The sequence below is a fragment of the Schistocerca piceifrons genome, chromosome 4 (genome assembly GCF_021461385.2).
Source record: "Schistocerca piceifrons isolate TAMUIC-IGC-003096 chromosome 4, iqSchPice1.1, whole genome shotgun sequence".
NCBI classification, from domain to species: Eukaryota; Metazoa; Arthropoda; class Insecta; order Orthoptera; family Acrididae; genus Schistocerca; species Schistocerca piceifrons.
In genome coordinates, this window is record NC_060141.1 from 345,678,828 (window position 1) to 345,697,725 (window position 18,898).

Below are 18,898 nucleotides of genomic sequence, written 5' to 3' on the forward strand. Positions count from 1 at the left end.
GTTAAAAGCTTTGGCAGGTAAGGTAATTTGTTGACCTCCACTGAATCTTAAATAGTGTTTTAAAACGGGCTAATAAGTAAAGCACTCGTAAAATTAATAATAAACAATTATAGGTCAGCTTGTCAAACTTCCAAAACACACTCGAATTTAGGAATTTCATAGCAGAACTGTCACTGCTTTTTCTCGCTAGATTAGATGGTGGTGGTTGTTGGGATGTTTAAGGGGGACTAAACAGCTAAGGTCATCAGTCCCGCTAGATTAGAAACACTTCATTATGTTGATGTGTGGATATCTAGAACATCCAATATGAAAGACTTATGAGGGCGCAGAACGCAAAACATTTTCATCCGTGTTTTGACACTTCGTTTTTGCCAAATTCAGATATGATGGACACTCAATGATATGAACTTTGACCGGCACGCGCTAGAGCCATCTATCGGTAGGTCCGGTAGTTGAGCATCCCTCATTTCGCTAGCCTTAGACTCGTGTCCCTCCAACACCAAATAAACTATTCTTTAACGCCTCAGGATATATCCGCCAACCAATTCCTTCATTTAGTCGAGTTGTACCATAAATTTCTTTTCTCCACAGTCCGATTCAGTACCTCCTCATTCACTCATCCGATCTAGTAATCTGATCTGCTTCCGGCCGCGGTGGTCTAGCGGTTCTAGGCGCTCAGCCCGGAACCGCGCGACTGCTACGGTCGCAGGTTCGAATCCTGCCTCGGGCATGGATGTGTGTGTTGTCCTTAGGTTACTTAGGTTTCAGTAGTTCTAAGTTCTAGGGGACTGATGACCACAGATGTTAAGTCCCATAGTGCTCAGAGCCATTTTCTGATCTGCTCTATTCATCTGTAGCATCTGTTCTCTGTCTATAGTGTTTATCTCCAGGTTTCCCTTTTGTACTAGAATGATAATAATTAACAAATTTAACCACACTGTCTACGGATATCACATGGCAAATTGCTTTACTTATCTTACTAATAGTGCAAGCCGCAACATTACTTGATGGACGTCTCACTTGATGCTACAAGAAGTCGCTAATGATTGTCATTAAGTTTCATTTCTAGCGTGACGTGGTGGATCAAAGTTACGTTTAAAATAACAAATCGACTCACAGAATTATTTGGGTTCTTTCTAAAGCGGTTCAATGGTTGCTGAGGTATTCGTTTTCGCCTTTGCTTTCAGCTAGCATGAAACGAATGCATCAGTCATTTTACACACAACTTTTTTATAGCCTTTATTCCATTCCATTGTGTCAGAGCAGTACAGCAAGCAGTTTTGAATTATTTCAGTAGTTGCGAAATTATGTTATATCAGTGACGCGTTTCACCCATTTTGGACGCCATCAGATTGTGTGAAACTAGCCGGATATGCAACCCATCGGACATAAAGCCGTATAAAATATAAAACGGACTAACTTTTACACACTCTGGTGATACCCCAAAAGAGTGAAACGCGTCATTGATATCAAATAATTTCGCAACCAAGACTGTCTTTATTTTGAAACTTTTTATAGCCATTTGTTTTCGTGAAATGTTCCGTCCTCTCTTCCTGACGTGACTGTTGACTTTTTCACTACCATGCTCGGGAAATGAGCGTTGGATGCAGTTGCCGTATCCCCAATTTGCCCTTCAGAACAAGGTTCTAGGGGAAGTGCTTCGTCGTTGGCTTCTTCCGACCCATTACAAAGTATCATGTACTTGTAGATGTGTGGATGACAGTGATGAGTGCTTCTACAGTGCAGTGTTGTGTTTGTTATGGATGAAAGGGAGGGAGATACCAAGTGTTGACGGATTGCCCTCTCCTGTCGAATAACACGTCGGTGGCCGTCCAGCTTAACGTCCCAGACCAATCTCAAACAGTGCCATATGCTCTGAATCCATTAAACACTACGGAGAGGTCTGTAATCAAACCTAGGGCGACGTAGTGAAGTCTGAAGATGAGGAACTGTACGCCTCCACGTATCCTGCCTTGCCGTCCCAATATAAGCGATGTAAATTTCTTCCAACACTGCGATTCGAACGTACGCCTTCCAAGAGAGCGTACAGCACAGTCGTGCGGTAGCGATCTCGGCTACGGAGACGAGTGGTGTGACTATGACGTGAGCTTTTTCATACCCCGCAACGGCGATCCTGCAGAACCACATTGCTAACTTTCTCGTTGTTGTCATGTGTGGCTGCCGTTTCGTGACTTTAGTCATGTGTGTTATCTTCAACAGAAAAAAATAGTCACTTCTGAATTCAGCCACTAATTTTGTAACGGCTGAAAATAAAGACACAGGCTCCTTATACATCTTCCTCAAATTTGGACGAAATTTTGTTGAAGATAAAACAGCCCAAAACGAAAACTTTTATGATAACACTGTGTCGCAGCTCGCCTATTTGAAAGACGGACGCGACACGAGTACTTAATACAGTAGCATAACTAGAACCATCTCGTAGATCTACGAGGGTCAGTCAAAAAGTAATGCCTCCTATTTTTTTTCTACGTTTAATTGTCAGGAAATTTAAATGCAATTACATAGGTTGAAAACCACAACATTGAGGATCATTTTGTAATTTTTCAATGTAATCTCCGCCCATCTCTACAGTTTTGGTCCATCTTTGAACAAGGGCATGTATCCCAGCACGGTAAAAATCACAGCTCTGCTTCCTAAGCCATTGACGCACGGATGTTTTGACGGCCTCCTCATCTTCAAAATGAATCCCACGATGAGCTTCTTTTAGTGGCCCGAACAGATGGAAGTCTGATGGTGCCAGGTCAGGGCTGTATGGGGGATGAGGCAAAACTTCCCATCCAATTTTGACAATCTCGTCAGAGGTGTGACTACTGGTGTGTGGTCTTGCATTGTCATGCAAAAGAAGAACATCTGCCATTGATTTTGTTGGGCGAACTCGCTGAAGACGTGCTTTAAGTTTGTTGAGGGTTGTGACGTATTGAACAGAATTTATTGTGCATCCCTGCTCCAAAAAATCAACCAGAATCACACCCTCTGTATCCCAGAAAACTGTTGCCATAACTTTCCCTGCCGATCGCACAGTTTTGAATTTTTTCTTCCTCGGCGAGCTTGTGTGACGCCACTCCATTGACTGCCTCTTTGATTCGGGTTCAAAAAAATGCACCCATGTTTCGTCCCCAGTCACAATTTTTTTCAGAAACTCATCTCCCTCCAAACGGAAGCACTGCAAGTGTTGGGAGGCTATTGTTTTCCTTGCCTCTTTATTCTGATCGGTTAACATTCTTGGAACCCACCGTGCACAAACTTTTGAGTACCCCAATTGTTTAATAATCGTGATCACACTGCCTTTACTAAGAGAAATAATGCGACACACTTCATCTGCAGTCACCCGACGGTCACCACGAATGATGTCATCAACTTGCTGAATGTTGTGTGGAGTCACTGCACTCACCGGCCTGCCGCTCCGCTTTTCGTCAGTCAACGGTGTTTGCCCTTCAGCTTCCTTACAACGACGAACCCATCGTCTAACAGTGCTGACATCCACTGTCACAACACCATACACCTTCTTCAGTCTTTCATGAATGCGTATGGGCGTTTCACCTTCTGCATTCAAGAATTCAATCACACAACGCTGTCTCAAACGAACATCGATGTCGGCCATCTTACAAACTTCTGCTGTGCTGCCACCTGTTGACACAGAAAGTTACTACTGCAGTGGATTGCAGAAGAAGGTTTGAGGAATGGCGCCAAATTCAAATTTTTCACTTAACTTAATTTCTTTAAGTAGAAAAAAAATGGGAGGCATTACTTTTTGACCGACCCTCGTATCTCACACTTAACGTAAGGCATTCTGGAGTATGTACCAAAATAAGAAAAACAATATTTCATTGTATGAACGCCATCTCTGTATAAAAAAGCGAAAACTTCAACCACTGCGACAGTCCTAGCAAGCAAGCAAGAATGAGCATCGAGAACCTCAATTTTTTTGGAAATTTGTGGTAAGGTCTTATGGGATCAAACTGCTGAGGTCATAGGTCCGTAAGCCTACACACTAGTTAATCTAACTTAAACTAACATACGCTATGGACAACACACACAGCCATGCCCGAGGGAGGATTCGAACCTCCGACTTGTGGAGCCGCACGGACCGTAACAAGGCGCCCCAGACATCGCGGGTACCCCACGCGGCGAAAACTTTATCAACAACGTGTACCGTATGTACATTTTGTTAACAAATACGCCACATACTTCTGGAAATAGATAATACGTGCAGTATAATTTGTCCTTCGCGTAGGGGTTCCGGGGAGCGGGAAAGTAAGCGATTCCTGTCTCCCCCCCCCCCTACCCCCGCTACTCTCCCCTCTTCCCCCACGCCACTGACGCAAATACACTACTGGCACAGGACATGCAGCGTATAAAATGGAAATGTACCTGCCTTTCTCAGGAATCAGAAGTTATGCACGGAATTAGGTGTTGCAGCGATCACTCCTTCGGTGATTTTATATAGTCGAAACTGAAATCTTGTTTCTGCAAAGTACAAAATTGAATTATACCTGGTCACGGCGAAAAGTATTATTTACTAACTAGGTTGACGTTGAGCGGAAGGAAGTCGATACCGGCCGGCTTATACCGACACATTCTTTCCCAGAATCCGGCGCGAAAAGTGTTCAAATGGTTCAAATGGCTCTGAGCACTATGGGACTCAACATCTGTGGTCATCAGTCCCCTAGAACTTAGAACTGCTTAAACCTAACTAACCTAAGGACATCACACACATCCATGCCCGAGGCAGGATTCGAACCTGCGACCGTAGCAGTCGCGCGGTTCCGGACTGAGCGCCTAGAACCGCTAGACCACCGCGGCCGGCCGCGAAAAGTGCCAAGCTGTATTGCACGTATAGTAGTTGGGATAACGCCCGCCTCGATAGACGCACAATAAGCGTGGCAGGTTGCTAACCGAAGGGACACGTGTTCGGTTGCCGGGTAGGTCGGAGATTTTCTCCGCTCGGTGACTGGGTGTGTTGTGTTGTCCTTACGTTCTTGTCGACGTAAACGACGAGAAAATCGGCCGCACTACGCTATCATATCGTCTTTCTATTACTGAGATGGCTGAATATGCACGATCCAAAAGCCAGTAAAGTGGAAAAAGGTAGGATAACAGACGAAACGAATTATAATTACCCAGTAAGGACCCACAAGAGACCACGGATATATTATTAGCAGTGGCTCAAAAGACGCCGGATAAGAAAATTATTATCATGGTTTGTAGACGCCATATTCACCATGTACTCGTATATTGCAAGACGCATCGTCATCGGTGGAGTAACGTTGACTCAGGCACAAATACATATTTGTACTTACCATACGCTATTTGTAAAAGATATGTTCATGTAAATAATGTGGACGGAAACTTCACAGAAGCGGTATAGAAGGGCAGTCCTGATGCTGTCAGTTTATCTTAAATATTCACGCTCGCAAATTCTCGTCGGAAGTTGGTGGCTTTGAGGCGTCTCTTGAGAGAAACACTGATGTGTAGGACTGAACAGTTGTTCCGTGTACCTTCCTCATTAGTTCGGTACTAATGACAAAATAGCACTTCATGTCCTCAGAGCCGCTGGTATTTGCTTAGGTATGAGCAAACAGCCGAGGGTAAACTTGTCAGTGTGTGTTCCTCTGCGCTCTCTCTCTCTCTCTCTCTCTCTCTCTCTCTCTCTCTCTCTCTGACACGCCCATACTCAAGGCTCACTATATTCACGCACGTAGGAGCGCGCGCACTCCCGCACGCACGCACAGAGAGAGAGAGAGAGAGGAGTCCTTCCCCTCTGTCAAGTAAGCTACAAATTTCTCAACAAAGTGTCCGAAAAGAAAGAGGTCCTTAATAACCAATGTTGATAATTTGATGATTATACTCCTAAATGTACGGAGCCATCACTTCTGCTCCGATATTAATGGAGTAAGCATATACTGTCTGGGACAATTACTGAGAACATTGATTGGTTTGATGTACTATTTGTTTATCCACATTATCGTCACCATTGCGAGGAGCCAAGGATCACAGTTTGATTTGAAGCATGAAAGTAACGAAGACTATTTTTAAATTTTCTCCCAGTTCTGTATGTATAAATAGCTTCGTAGCTCAGCTGGTGTTAAGTCTTCTCAAGCTATGCGATTCGACTACGTTGCACAGCAGGATTTTTCCGAAAGTTAAAATGATTTTCAGTTTTGTTAGTACTTCAAATATAAGAACAATGACAAGTTATGCTGTAGTTCAAGTTCTATAAAGATGTTTCTGTTCGTGTCCCTGTTGGTAAACCCTTTCGTGGTCCTTATACCTCGTTTTTTTAATGTTGAATGACTGTTACGCGGAACTTACATTCTCAGGCACGTCAGACCTTACTGTAAGTCTACGCATATTTACATAGTAAGCTCATAGTGCAGTTTCAATGTTACAGTAGCCCCTAAGTTTTCGTAAGACATTACATTATTTGCTCAAGCTATTGTTTAACAAAACTGGTAGAAACTTCGTGTAACATACTTGTTGAATGACATAGCCCCTGATTTTAGGGTTATCTTCGTTCTGGCCTCCGTTTTGTAAACTACTGCATCACTGTCGTGCATCTTAACTTCGTAATTACCAGTTTCTAGATTTCGCAGCTAACTTTCAGAGAGTGAAGTAGAATAAAAACTTAAGAGTATCGTAAACGGTAAGGCATTCTAGATATTACAAACCACGTCTTGCAGGGGTACTTCTAAGCAACATGCCTAAGGGCCTGCCCCGTGGATGAGCTTGCGGCCTGATTTCTCTGACACAGGCAAAAATGTTGGAAAGGAACAGCAGTCCACTTATTTACGTGTTATTATAGTCACATTCTGCAGATCCGTGTTCGTAATTGCAGCTCTAAGTGAAATGCTGACAATGGCGAATGCACAGTTTTATTTTATGTCGTGTTAATTTTGATCTTGCCAAAGTTTGTTTCTATTGTGCGCGTTAGTTTGAAAAGTTCTCAGGCTGGAATGGAAAGAAACAACTTACCTCAGTTATTTTTTTATTTTTGAGTGTAGTCTCCTTGGTTACCAGCGCCCTTGGTCCAGCTATGTTCCAATGCCTTGATTCATTCTAGAAACTTAGATTCCTCCAGGCCTGCAAAATAACCGTCACCTTCAGCTGTCAGATCACCGTTTGAAGAGATTCCACCGAGAAAAATTTGAGCTTGAGGAAGAGATTTAAGTCTGGTGGAGCCAAATCAGGCGAATAAGGCGGGTGTATCCTGTATTTTTGCCATGCAGCGACATTTGCGTGTGGGTGTACATTGCCTTGATGAAAGATGAATTTCTTCCTCGCCAATACTGGCTTTTTTTCGCCCATCTTTCGCTGTAGTTCGTCCAGAAGGGTAGCGTGGTATTGTTCCGTAATTGTTTGACCGGTGGGGAGATTATCTATCAGCAGAATCCCTTTCGCATACTAGGAAACTGACACCTTGACCTTTCCGTCCGACCGTATTGCTTTTACTTTCATGGTGGTGGTGGTGGTGGTGAATCAATATTTTCCCACGGATTTGACTGTTGTTTTGTACCTGGGATATAGTAATGGATCCAAGGTTCAGCTCTCGTCATAAACCGACGCAAAAATATTGTTGGTTGCTCTGAAAACGGATCAAATATTGTTCGGACAATTCCATTTTGATGCGTTTCTGATCCTCCATCTAGCAGAAAATTTTCTCATATCGGATTCCAGTGTTAAAATGAGATATGCTCGTTCAGGTTGCATCCCTACAGTTTCAACAACTTCTCGCACTTTCAGTCGGCGATCCTTCATTTCCATTTTATGCACTTCGTAATGCTTTCTAGTGCAGTGGTGCGTCTTAGCCGATCACTAAGCGGACCATCACTAAGCTGCCCGTCTAAATTTTAAACGCGTTTGTCCACTTGAGAACAGCCGAATATGGAGCACAGTCGCCCAGTGTCTTCTGAAAAGCCGGGATGAATTCTCTTTGCACTCATACCTCTCAATAAGAAGTACTTAACCACTGCTCAAATCTCGATTTTTTTCAATCTTCCCAAATCACTAGTCGGGAACAACAACAGAGAAACGACCGCATCACAGCTGTCTAACGAGAACACTGACACGTCACGTGTTTATTCATAAAGCATGACCTATTATTACGCTGGAAACCTCGTTGCGCTAGCGGTGATATCTAGTGGTGATTATTAGAACTTCCATCATAGTTCTTATAGCATTCACGTGACACATGTACTTCTCAAATATTAGGACGAGTACTTTTCAAATCATGTGTGTGAATTAGATTTTCTTCGAAGATATGCTAAAGTGATGCACTAAGCACTGATGTAAACACATTATTATTATTATGTCCGCAGCACGTTATCTAGTCATCTTCATCGACGCAAAAGTCGCCGCCGTGGCGTCAATTAGAATAACTTGCACCAGGCGGCAGAATTATCCCAGACGAGGCTCTCCCGGCCAGTAAAGCCTTACGGCCATTTCATTATTATTATATTAAAACAATATGTGACAATGTAATTAGACATTTTATTATTGCAATAAACCATTTTTCATATTTATTGTTATTATTATTAACTACTAGGCATTTATGGCACATTGAAAGTGGTGGACTGCAAATTATATTTCGGAGAGAGAAAAAGATGGGAGGGGAGGATAAAAATAGTAATAAAATGTAGTGGCCTTAATAGAACTACTGCAGTAGTTTTCTTTGAACTCGATCGAAATCATTTTCCGAGTCTCTAAGTGCGTTGTGAATAGCTGCATTGAATTATCTGTTGTTTCTGATAATAGTCGTTGATGAGCATCGTTTCCTATAGCTAGGCTGAACTTCACAGAGTTTTATTTCGCTGTAAGCTTTTTGCTATTGTTTAATACCCTTGAGAATCATTTGTGCCCACTATTTAGCACAATTACACATCTGTAATCGGCTCTATCATTTGTATTGCCCTTGTTAAAAGTGGCAGTTACTTTGGCTATTTTCCATCGTTCCTGATCCCAGCAAACACTAAGGAAGTCGATACGTCCTCCTTCCTTGAGTTGTAATCCGCATACTTAATTAATTATGTATTATTACGTAGGGGCTTCAAAAAGTAAGTTACACATGCACAGAGCATTGCACAACAAGAGTGGCGTAATGTACAGGTTCCGGATTTTACTACAGAGATGATTTTGCTGCAGTACGCATAATAGGCACGTCACAGTGTGGGAGTGAAATGGGGCGGTACGATTATTGTTGGCAAAACGTATAAATTGCGATAGAAATTCACTGTCAAATTCTGGCGGTATATGGAATAAGTACTGTATCGCGTCCAGAAGTAGTGTTATGGTGCCAACGATTTTGCCAGGACCGCGTACACAGGGTGATGCTGAACGGGAAGGAAGGTCACCGACGTCGATCACAGAGGACAGTGTCCAGTCAACCGAGGAACTGATTCTCAGCAGCTGCAAGGACGTTCACACGGCGGTTCTCGAATGTCTCCGTGACCAAAGACCATATTCCTATCGTCGAGCAACTGAACGATTGGTAGAACGTTCCGACTGTTCTTTTTCAGAGACTTTATAACTAATACTAAAAAGTAGTGTCATGTATCTGTGTCACTTTGAACTGTAGTGCAACATTCAGTAAAAGTTACTGGCGTGTCATAATAATGTTTAGCTTACTTTCTGAAGTCCGGTCGTATTTTAATATGCAAGGCCCTTCACATACTTGGATTCCTTGAGGCCGTCATTCAGTTCTGATATTGTCAGATAGTCTACAGCCTATACCGTCCAGTTGTATAACAGACTTTTCTTGATTATAATTCTTCTTTGTTTAATACCATTGATTTGGTCTACTTATTTTCTTTTTTTATTAAATTCTTTCATAATTTCATATGCAAAGTCTGCCGTCTAACTTTTCGTACGCTGTGTTACGCTGTGTAGGAGGGAGTTGACTTTATGCTGCAGACGTCGTTTAAGAAGGGCATTTTCGGAATTCCATCCCAATGGCGGTGAAAGAGGGGATGAACGATGTTTTGAAAATATGCCGCTATTAAGCCAATTTTGAAGTTAGACTTACAAAAATTGGTATTTAGTTTCTCGGTCAGAAATAAAGAAATACGTGTTTCAGCATTTTTGTAAATTTAGCCTCTAAGAGCTTGAAACAGCGGATGAAAATTTTTAAAAAATAAGTCATCATTAAAGAACCACTGAAGTGTTTTTAAAGCCACATCTGTGAAAACTGGTATTTGGTTTCTCGATTACGTAGAAAAAATACATGCTTCATATGTTAGGAAACTGAACTCGTAAGGGAGTGAAATAGGGGATGGAATGTTCTATGAAAATATTTCATTGTGAAAGCATTTTTAAAGCTAATCCTAGGAATATCTGTATTTGACTTCTCGTTTAGAAGTTAAAAGAAAAAGATACTGTTTCACTGCTTTTGGAAATTCAACCCCTAAGGGGGTGAAATTGGGGATGAAAATATTTCCTTATATTAATAAAAAAATTAAATCTAAATCTATGAAAATTGGTATTTCACATCTCTGTTAGATATGAAGAAAGAAGGCAAAATGCATGATTTACAAAACCGTGGACTACAGCTATCAGGATAGCTTTTTGATCTGAAATACATCCGAAAGAACCACACTTTTAGGGCCTTAATTAGGGTGAAAAGTGTGGAAGGTGTTGCAAAATCTGAATAACATAAAAATTCGATTAAAGAAAAACAAATCTGTGCAGGCCATACAGTCTACGTGGGCGTTGAGTTAGAAATGTACAATAACGTATCAGGTAATAGAAAGAAACGCGAAACCCTACTGATGTCTGGTTAGTAAAATGTTACTCTTAGCCTACTAGCGCTCTGTTGTACACTGAAGAGCCAAAGAAACTAGCACACCTGTAACATGGCGTAGGACCCCCGCGAGCGCGCAGAAGTGCCGCAGCACGACGTGTCATGGACTCAACTAATGTCTAAAGCAGTTCTGGAGGGAATTGACACCATGAATTCTGCAGGGCTGTCCATAAATCCGTAAGAGTACGAGGGGGGGGGGGGGGTGGAGATTTCTTCTCAACAGCACGTTGCAAAGCATCCCAGATATGCTCATTAATATTCGTGTCTGGGGAGTTTGGTGGCCAGTAGAAGTGTTTAAACTCAGAAGAGTGTTTCTGGAATCACTCTGTAGGAATTGTGGACGTGTGCGGTGTCGCATTGTCCTGCTGGAAGTGCCCAAGTCCATCGGATTGCACAATGAGCATGAATGGATACAAGTGATTAGTCGGGATGCTTATGTACGCGTCACCTGTGAGAGTCATATCTAGGCCTGTCCCATATCACTCTAACTGCACACGCCCCATACCAGCACAGAGCCTCCACCAGCTTTAACAGTCCCCTGCTGACATGCAAGGTCCATGGATGCCTGAGTTTGTCTCCACACTCTACACGTCCATCCGCTCGGCGTAAACCTTTGTGTCGTGCAGTCATCAAGAGTACACAAGTGGGCGGTCGGCTCCGAAAGCCCGTATGGATTATGTTTCATTGAATGGTTTGCACGTCGACACTTGTTGATGGCCCAACATTGAAATCTGCAGCAATTTTCGGAAGGATTGCTCTTCTGTCACGTTGAGCGGTTTTCTTCTGTCATCGCTGGTCCCGTTCTTGCAATATTTTTTTCCGGCCGCAGTGATGTCGGAGATTTAATGTTTTACCAGATTCCTGATATTCACGGTAGACTTGTGAAATGTTCGTACGGAAAAATCCCCACTTCATCGCTGCATCGCAAAAACTGTTCAAATGTTCAAATGTGTGTGAAATCTTATGGGACTCAACTGCTAAGGTCATCAGTCCCTAAGCTTACATACTACTTAACCTAAATTATCCTAAGGACAAACACACTCACACATGCCCGAGGGAGGACTCGAACCTCCGCCGGGACCAGCCGCGCAGTCCATGACTGCAGCGCCCAAGACCGCTCGGCTAATCCCGCGCGGCGCAAATACTGTGTCCCATCGCTCGTCGGTTGACTGTAACACCTCGTTCAAACTCAAATCGTGATAATCTGCCACTGTAGCAGCAGTAACCGATCTAACAAGTGGGCCAGACACTTGTCGTCTTGTATAGGCGTTGCCGACCGCAGCGCAGTATTTTACCTGTATACGTCGCTCTGTGTTTGAATACCCATGCCTATACTAGTTTCTTCGGCGCTTCAGTGTATATGTGTGTGAGTTTGCATGTACTGGAGCGGTGGTGTTGCTATACACTGCAGGTCGGCGGGCGTGACGCCGGAGATGGACGCGACGGGCTCGGTGGCGGCGGTGGAGGCGGCGCTGGGCCGGCTGGGCAAGACGCGCGACGAGCTGGAGGCGCTGTGGGACGCGCGCAAGCTGCGCCTCGACCTGTGCCTGCGGCTGCGCCTGTTCGAGCGCGACGCGCTGGAGGTGTCCTCGCAGCTGGACCTCTGGTCCGACCAGCTGCAGCGCGCCGACACGTGCCGCGACGCCGCCCAGGCCGAGGCCATGCTGCGCCTGCACAACGAGAGCGTCGCGCGCATGCAGGCCACCACCTTCGCCGTGCTCCAGCAGGGCCAGGAGCTCGCGCAGGTACACTCTCCCATCTCTGTTCTCCACCCCAATGGTGGAAGTTTTCTGCTCCTCACTTAAGGCGTCTCCCAGGTCACACAACTGGGACCCTTGTTTGTACAGCACAGGTTCTCCGCGAAGTCCCATTATAACTTCAAAAAAGTTTTTGTGCCAGAGTTTTAGATTGTGGGCCACTCATAGCTCCTAGAATTCTATTCTATCGCTTGCACCTTGTCCCGCATTGTGCACGGGGTTGGCGTGGTTAATTCGGATTTGGCATGTTAGTGTGAAGGGTTGGCCGGATGTCCTTCCTGCTGCCGCCCTGTACCCCCCGAGACGGAATCGGAGTACCCGGTCTGTCTGCATCTAGTATAAATCGTAGAAAAGTGCGGATGCGTTTCAAATGTCTGTGAGTCGTGTAACTGTGGCGGGACGTGGGGACCAGCCCAGTATTCACCTAGAAGTATGTGGAAAACCGCCTGAAAACCACATCCGGGCTGGCTGGCACACGGGCCCTCGACGTTAATCCGGCGAGCGGATTATATCCGGGGCTGGCACGCCTACCCGAGTCCGGGAAGCGGCGCATTAGCTCTCTCGGCTAACCCGGCAGGTTCGTCGCTCCTAGAATATCGAGGTGAAATTTAAGTTCTGACCGTATACGGATCAACATTGCAGCATCCAGTTCCCTGATACAGGATGAGAGTTACTGAACTATATGAAATACAAAATTGTTCAAATGGCTCTGAGCACTATGGGACTTAAACTTCTGAGGTCATCAGTCCCCTAGAACTTAGAACTACTTAAACGAAACTAACCTAAGAACATCACACACATCCGTGCCCGAGGCAGGATTCGAACCTGCGACCGGAGACGTTGCGCGGTTCCAGACTGTAGCGCCTAGAACCGCTCGGCCACCCCAGCCGGCATATGGAATAAAATCCTCTTAACTTTTCAACAGTTCGTGTTAGGATGTTCAAATTGCACTGTTGGCTGAAGGGCATGATGGAAATTAGTATTGTTTGGCTTAGCAATGAAGTCCACTTTCATTTGGACAGGTTCGTCAATAAGGGAACTTTGCGAATTTGGCGGACTGAGATTCCGCATTTCGCGATCGAGATGTCTCTTCACCGTCAGAGGATGACTCTGTGGTGTACAGTGTCCAGTCACGGAATTATTGGTGTAAATTTCCTTGATGGCACAATGACTACCAAATTGTACGTGAAGGTTTTGGAAGGTCATTTCATCCCGTTATCCAAAGTAACCCTGATTTGGACAGGATGTTTACCCCGTCGAACCAGGAGTGTTCGGTGTCATGGAAGAGCATTCTTGGTCTGGTGTACCCAGAGACCACTGGCACGGGCCTGAATTGGCAGCCGTAATCTCCAGATCTGAACATGTGGGACTCCTTTTTGTGGGGCTATATTAAAGACAAGGTGTACAGCAACAACCCCAAAACCACTGCTGAGCCAAAAGTAGTCATTCAGGAGATCATCAACAGCATTGATGTTCCAGCACTTCAGCAGGTCATGCACAATTTCGCTATTTGTCTGCGCCACATCATCATCAATGACGGCAGGCATATCAAACATGTAATAACTTAAATCCAAATATCTCTAGTGATGTTTACAGGTTCAATAAAGTGTGTGCTCGCCACAGTTTGTGTTGAACTTACGTGTTTTTTATTTTTATTTTATTTTTATTTTTTATTTTTCATGTAGTTCAGTAATTGTCACCTTGTATATGGAGAAAGGGTAGCAATGTTATTGACTGGTGTTGTCTAGATATGATCCTTCATGTAACCACATAAAAAGAAGTCTAATGGCGTGACACTGGGAGAGTACAGTGGGCCACACGATGCGACTATCACTACCCATCTACCTCTCAGGAAAATAGTCATCTAGCACATCCCACACATTAAAATCCAGTGTGAGCATCAGCATCATGCTGCAAAATGAAGGACGGCTGCAGGTCTTCAACCTGTGGTAGCAGGAACTGTTCGAGTGCGTCCAGGTCAACATTTCTTGTTAGGATTTTCTCTGCAGAGAAAACCTAATCTTATCATCCTATTGTGTATTATGCCACACCAAACATTAATCTTCGTGCTATTGAGGATGTGTTTTCATGTGTCGTGTAGGTTTTTGGAGCCCATAATCCTGGCATTGTGGCAAGCATCTATGGAGGGCAGCATGAAACGTGCAAATGCACAAAATATATGACAATGGTTTGACTGCAATATTTGTGTCATTAGCACTTTGTACAGAAAAAGGCATAACCACATTTGTAACATTTTATCAACAGGTAATCTCAATTTCTGAAATTTCCATGATGCACAACAAGTTGACCTCTCGATTCTCCAATGAAATGCAGTTTACAATCTGTTAACATATACTTGAGGCACAGGGCGACAACCACTTCAAGGAAAGTCTTTGACACTGCCTATTTCTGTAACATTGTTGAACCACATTATGCTTCCCTTTGCTGATGGTGCTCTGCCGTATTGGAGTCAGTAATTCGACACTACTGTTGTCACAGGTTTGGATCCTGCATACCACATGACACATTGCCCCTGCTCTTGATCTCCCACCATTTTGATCTGCAACAAAGGGCAAAGCAAAAAACTTTGAGAACTGCTAAACATTTTACAGCAGACCACATTACTCTATCTCTAGTAGTTTCCAGGCCGCAATATTTTGAAATGATAGTGGGATTTTATCAACACCTTGTGTTTCAGTGACCTGGCACACCATATATATAATAACTTCAGACTTTGCCAATGATGAAATTGTATGTCATGAAGCACTATCTCAAAGAAAGCTGAACAAATATCCAAGCAGTTCTCAGAAAGATTTCAAAATCTCTAAACATTGGTAACTTGCCTCAAAAGTACAGATATGTGGAATTGTGTGCATCATAAAACACAAAAAATTGTATTCTATGACTATAACATCAGTGAGTTACTATTAGAATAAGTCAACTTGCACAGTTACCTCAGTCTAACAATTTGTGTGGATATGAAATTAAATGATAACATCACCTTACCATAGGTAGACTTTGATCCCTTGGAAAAATACTGATACAAATGCAATGAGTCTACAAAGGAGAATGCTTACAAAACAGTTGTGTGATTTGTACTAGGGTATTGCTCAAGTGTGTAGGATCAACACCAAATAGAACTAAAAGTGGATCGTGAACATATGTAAAGAAAAACAGAATGCATTGCCATAGGCTTGTTTAACTCACATGACAGTGTCACTGAAATGCTGAAAAATGTAGTGTGGGAAATGCTTGAATGCAGAAGCCAATCATCCCATCGAATCCTAGTTGCAAAGTTTTAAGAACCAGTATTAGCTGGGGAATCTGTGAATATATTTCTTTGTCCCAGTTATTGTCCCAGTAAGGACTGCAAAGGCCAGGTTAGACACAGAGGAATTTAAGCAGTCATTCTTCACATGCTTCATACACAAGTTAAATGGGGAAAAACTAATGCATGGTACTATGGGAAATACCCCCTACCATGTGCTTCACATTGGTTTTTGGAGTATGTGTATACATGTAGAAGAGAACATTAGTGAAACACATTTTGGATGTAGGAATCACCTCCAAACAAAAAGGGATGCCCTGTTTTCTAATCGGGTCTTAGTTCAGAAATGATGTAACCACCAAGTAAAAGACTCTGCTTGCTTTATTGATTACAAAAACACATTTGACAACATCAAATATTACATGCTTGTTGATAAGCTGTAATTGTTACAGCTTGATAATAACAGTACCAGTATGATTAACCAACTGTATTGGATTCAAAAGGCCTATATCAAGTTTGGAGATGACATGTCAGTGAGCACAGAACACAGAAAGGTCTCCGACAAGGATGTGTTTTATCTTCAGCTCTCTTCAACCTATACTCTGAAGGAATTGCCTTGGATGCTGTCAGTGAATGACTAAAGATCAATTTTAAATGCTTAAATGACATCCTCAATCCAAGTTGCACTGTAATAAGCATTGACAACATAGCAGATCTCAGCTCATAGTAGACAGAATTAACCTGGCCAGTAAAGAGTTTTGACTTAATATCAATTTACAAAAAACTAAAACCATGGTCATCAGTCAGAAGAGGATAGACACTGAGATCATCAGCTTGGTTGAGAATATAAATAAAAAGGTAACCTGAAATATTTTGGATGCTGATTGACAGAAGAAATGAGATCAAACATTTGATATGTAGTCACAAAGGCTTATCCTCTAGTGGTATGTCCTATTAGTATTTCTATATGGAGTATAAGCCTGTACAATCACAAATTTGTCCGTGAAATGGCTAAATGCATTTGAAATGTGAATGTACCACCATATGTTATGAATCTCATGTACACATCGCATGATGAACAATGAAGGACCTCACTGTGATAAAAACCTTGAAGTACTAATAACTATAAGAAATCAATGTAGCTATGAATAGTCTTGGTTTATTGACTGTGTAATCTTCCTTGTTGTTTGCTAAATAATTACCCTTTACCAGACATATTGTATTTCTGTATGTCTGTTGAGAAAAAGTGAAGTTACTTTAAGCCACAATAATGGTATCAGCAATGTGAGACAGAAAGTTGTTATCCCCTTAACTTGCTCTTTTGTGAAAATATCATTGTTTTTAAAAAGATGTTGTAAATACCAGAAGTCAAAGTTGAATATAAATTCTGTAAGCAGATAGAAGTATCAGATCTGTCTGTTGCTGAAACATAGGTGAGTGGAATATGTAGAATTGATGTATCAAAAATTATTTCTGAGATGTGGAAAGAGATAGTAGAATACAGAGAAGGAAAGCAATAGAAAGATCTGAATGATGACTGTGGGGTCTCCAGCCAGCAAGTGGCACCAACTGGCAAACCACTGCTTCCTCATTCTCTCTCTCTCTCTCTCTCTCTCTCTCTCTCTCTCTCTCTCTCTCCACTTCCTTTAGTTTCTGATTATGTTATTACCATCAGATAAATGGAATATTGAGATTATGTTATCTGTGTTTGTAAAGAATTCCTGTATGCAGAAAGTGCTTTAAAAATGAGATAAAGGAGATTAGACACTAAAACATCCTATTAACTATAAACACCTTACTCTACCTATTATCACGAAGCTTCTTCCAAACATACAAATGTGATATACCATCAGTTCCATAGCCCACTTTAATATTTCTCAAGTTATTTGCTGTTTTTTCATGGTGTCTTCACTGCCAAAATTATGTTAACTGCATAGCCTTGTTTATGGAAAGGAATTATTTAACAAATGTTTGCCACATATTTTATCACCAGAAAACTATCCTGCAACTGTGTGAAGTTTAAGCATATGGATTATGACTATATAAATGAGCTGAAGGTTTTAATACTTGCCTAATACATCTTTGAATATATGCTATATTATTTGACCTACTAGTTATTTGTTTAGTGACAGTACTGCAACCGAAATAAATTGTTTCAGGCATTTGAGACATCGGGACTGTCTCTAATGGCTGACTCGCAGTATTCTGCACAGACACGGGTGCAGGTGCTGCTTGAATTTCTGCACGAAAGAGAAATGGACCTGGAGGACCTTGCAGAGTTGCGCCGTGTCAAACTGGAGCAATGCCTTCAGCTGTGTCAGTTTCAGGCAGATGCTAATCAGGTTTGTATATCTGTAAATAACTTTTCTATCCTTATTTTATCTATAACTTACTGATTCATTTATCCTAGATAGACTGGGGTCAGATGGCCCTCTCTTACATCTAACTGTGCAATCTACATATTTTATGTTACATTCAAATGACAAGCAGCTTATAAGAAGTCTTACAACTAATTTAGAAACCAACATTTATAAATAAATAAAACATAAAATAAATGGAAAGAAAGAACTGGACACACACGAATTAGTTCTTCATGATGCCTGAAAAGAAGAATTGTCACCTCATAGTGGAATAAATACTGAAGTATATTTTTTAATTGTCTGAAACTACTGTGTATCACTTTCAGTGTTGTATTTCTTGTGATTATTTGCTTTTTTGATGCTGATACTTACACTTCTGCTGTGCTGCTGTGTTTGTATAGGTGGTTAGCTGGATACGTAATGGTGAAGCGATGCTTATGGCTAGTTTTGCCATTCCAAGCTGCTTACAGGATGCTGAGCAGCTGAAGAAAGAACATGAACAGTTCCAGGTTGCCATAGAGGTATGGTTATGAGTGCAGTTTATTATTTGAAGTTTATTTCTCTTTATTTTTGTATATTCCAAATGAGAAAAAAATTGGCAGTTGTTATTATAAAAGAAAACGAAATTTTTTGAAGGTGAGTCTGTCAGACAATGTCATTTTTGCCTTTTTAGGATGACAGTTCATGAAGTAATAAATGT

At 42.2% G+C, this 18,898-nt stretch overlaps 1 protein-coding gene across 1 annotated transcript in view; it reads left to right on the forward strand.

The window, feature by feature from the left end:
• The window catches only part of LOC124794768 (kalirin), a 2,150,963-nt gene that overhangs the window by 1,379,378 nt on the left and 752,687 nt on the right, over positions 1-18,898 (forward strand). Inside the window, exons 20-22 of the mRNA XM_047258392.1 lie at positions 12,225-12,558; positions 17,998-18,180; positions 18,600-18,719. Coding sequence (XP_047114348.1) covers positions 12,225-12,558; positions 17,998-18,180; positions 18,600-18,719 — 637 coding nt within the window. The remainder of the gene's footprint in view (positions 1-12,224; positions 12,559-17,997; positions 18,181-18,599; positions 18,720-18,898) is intronic.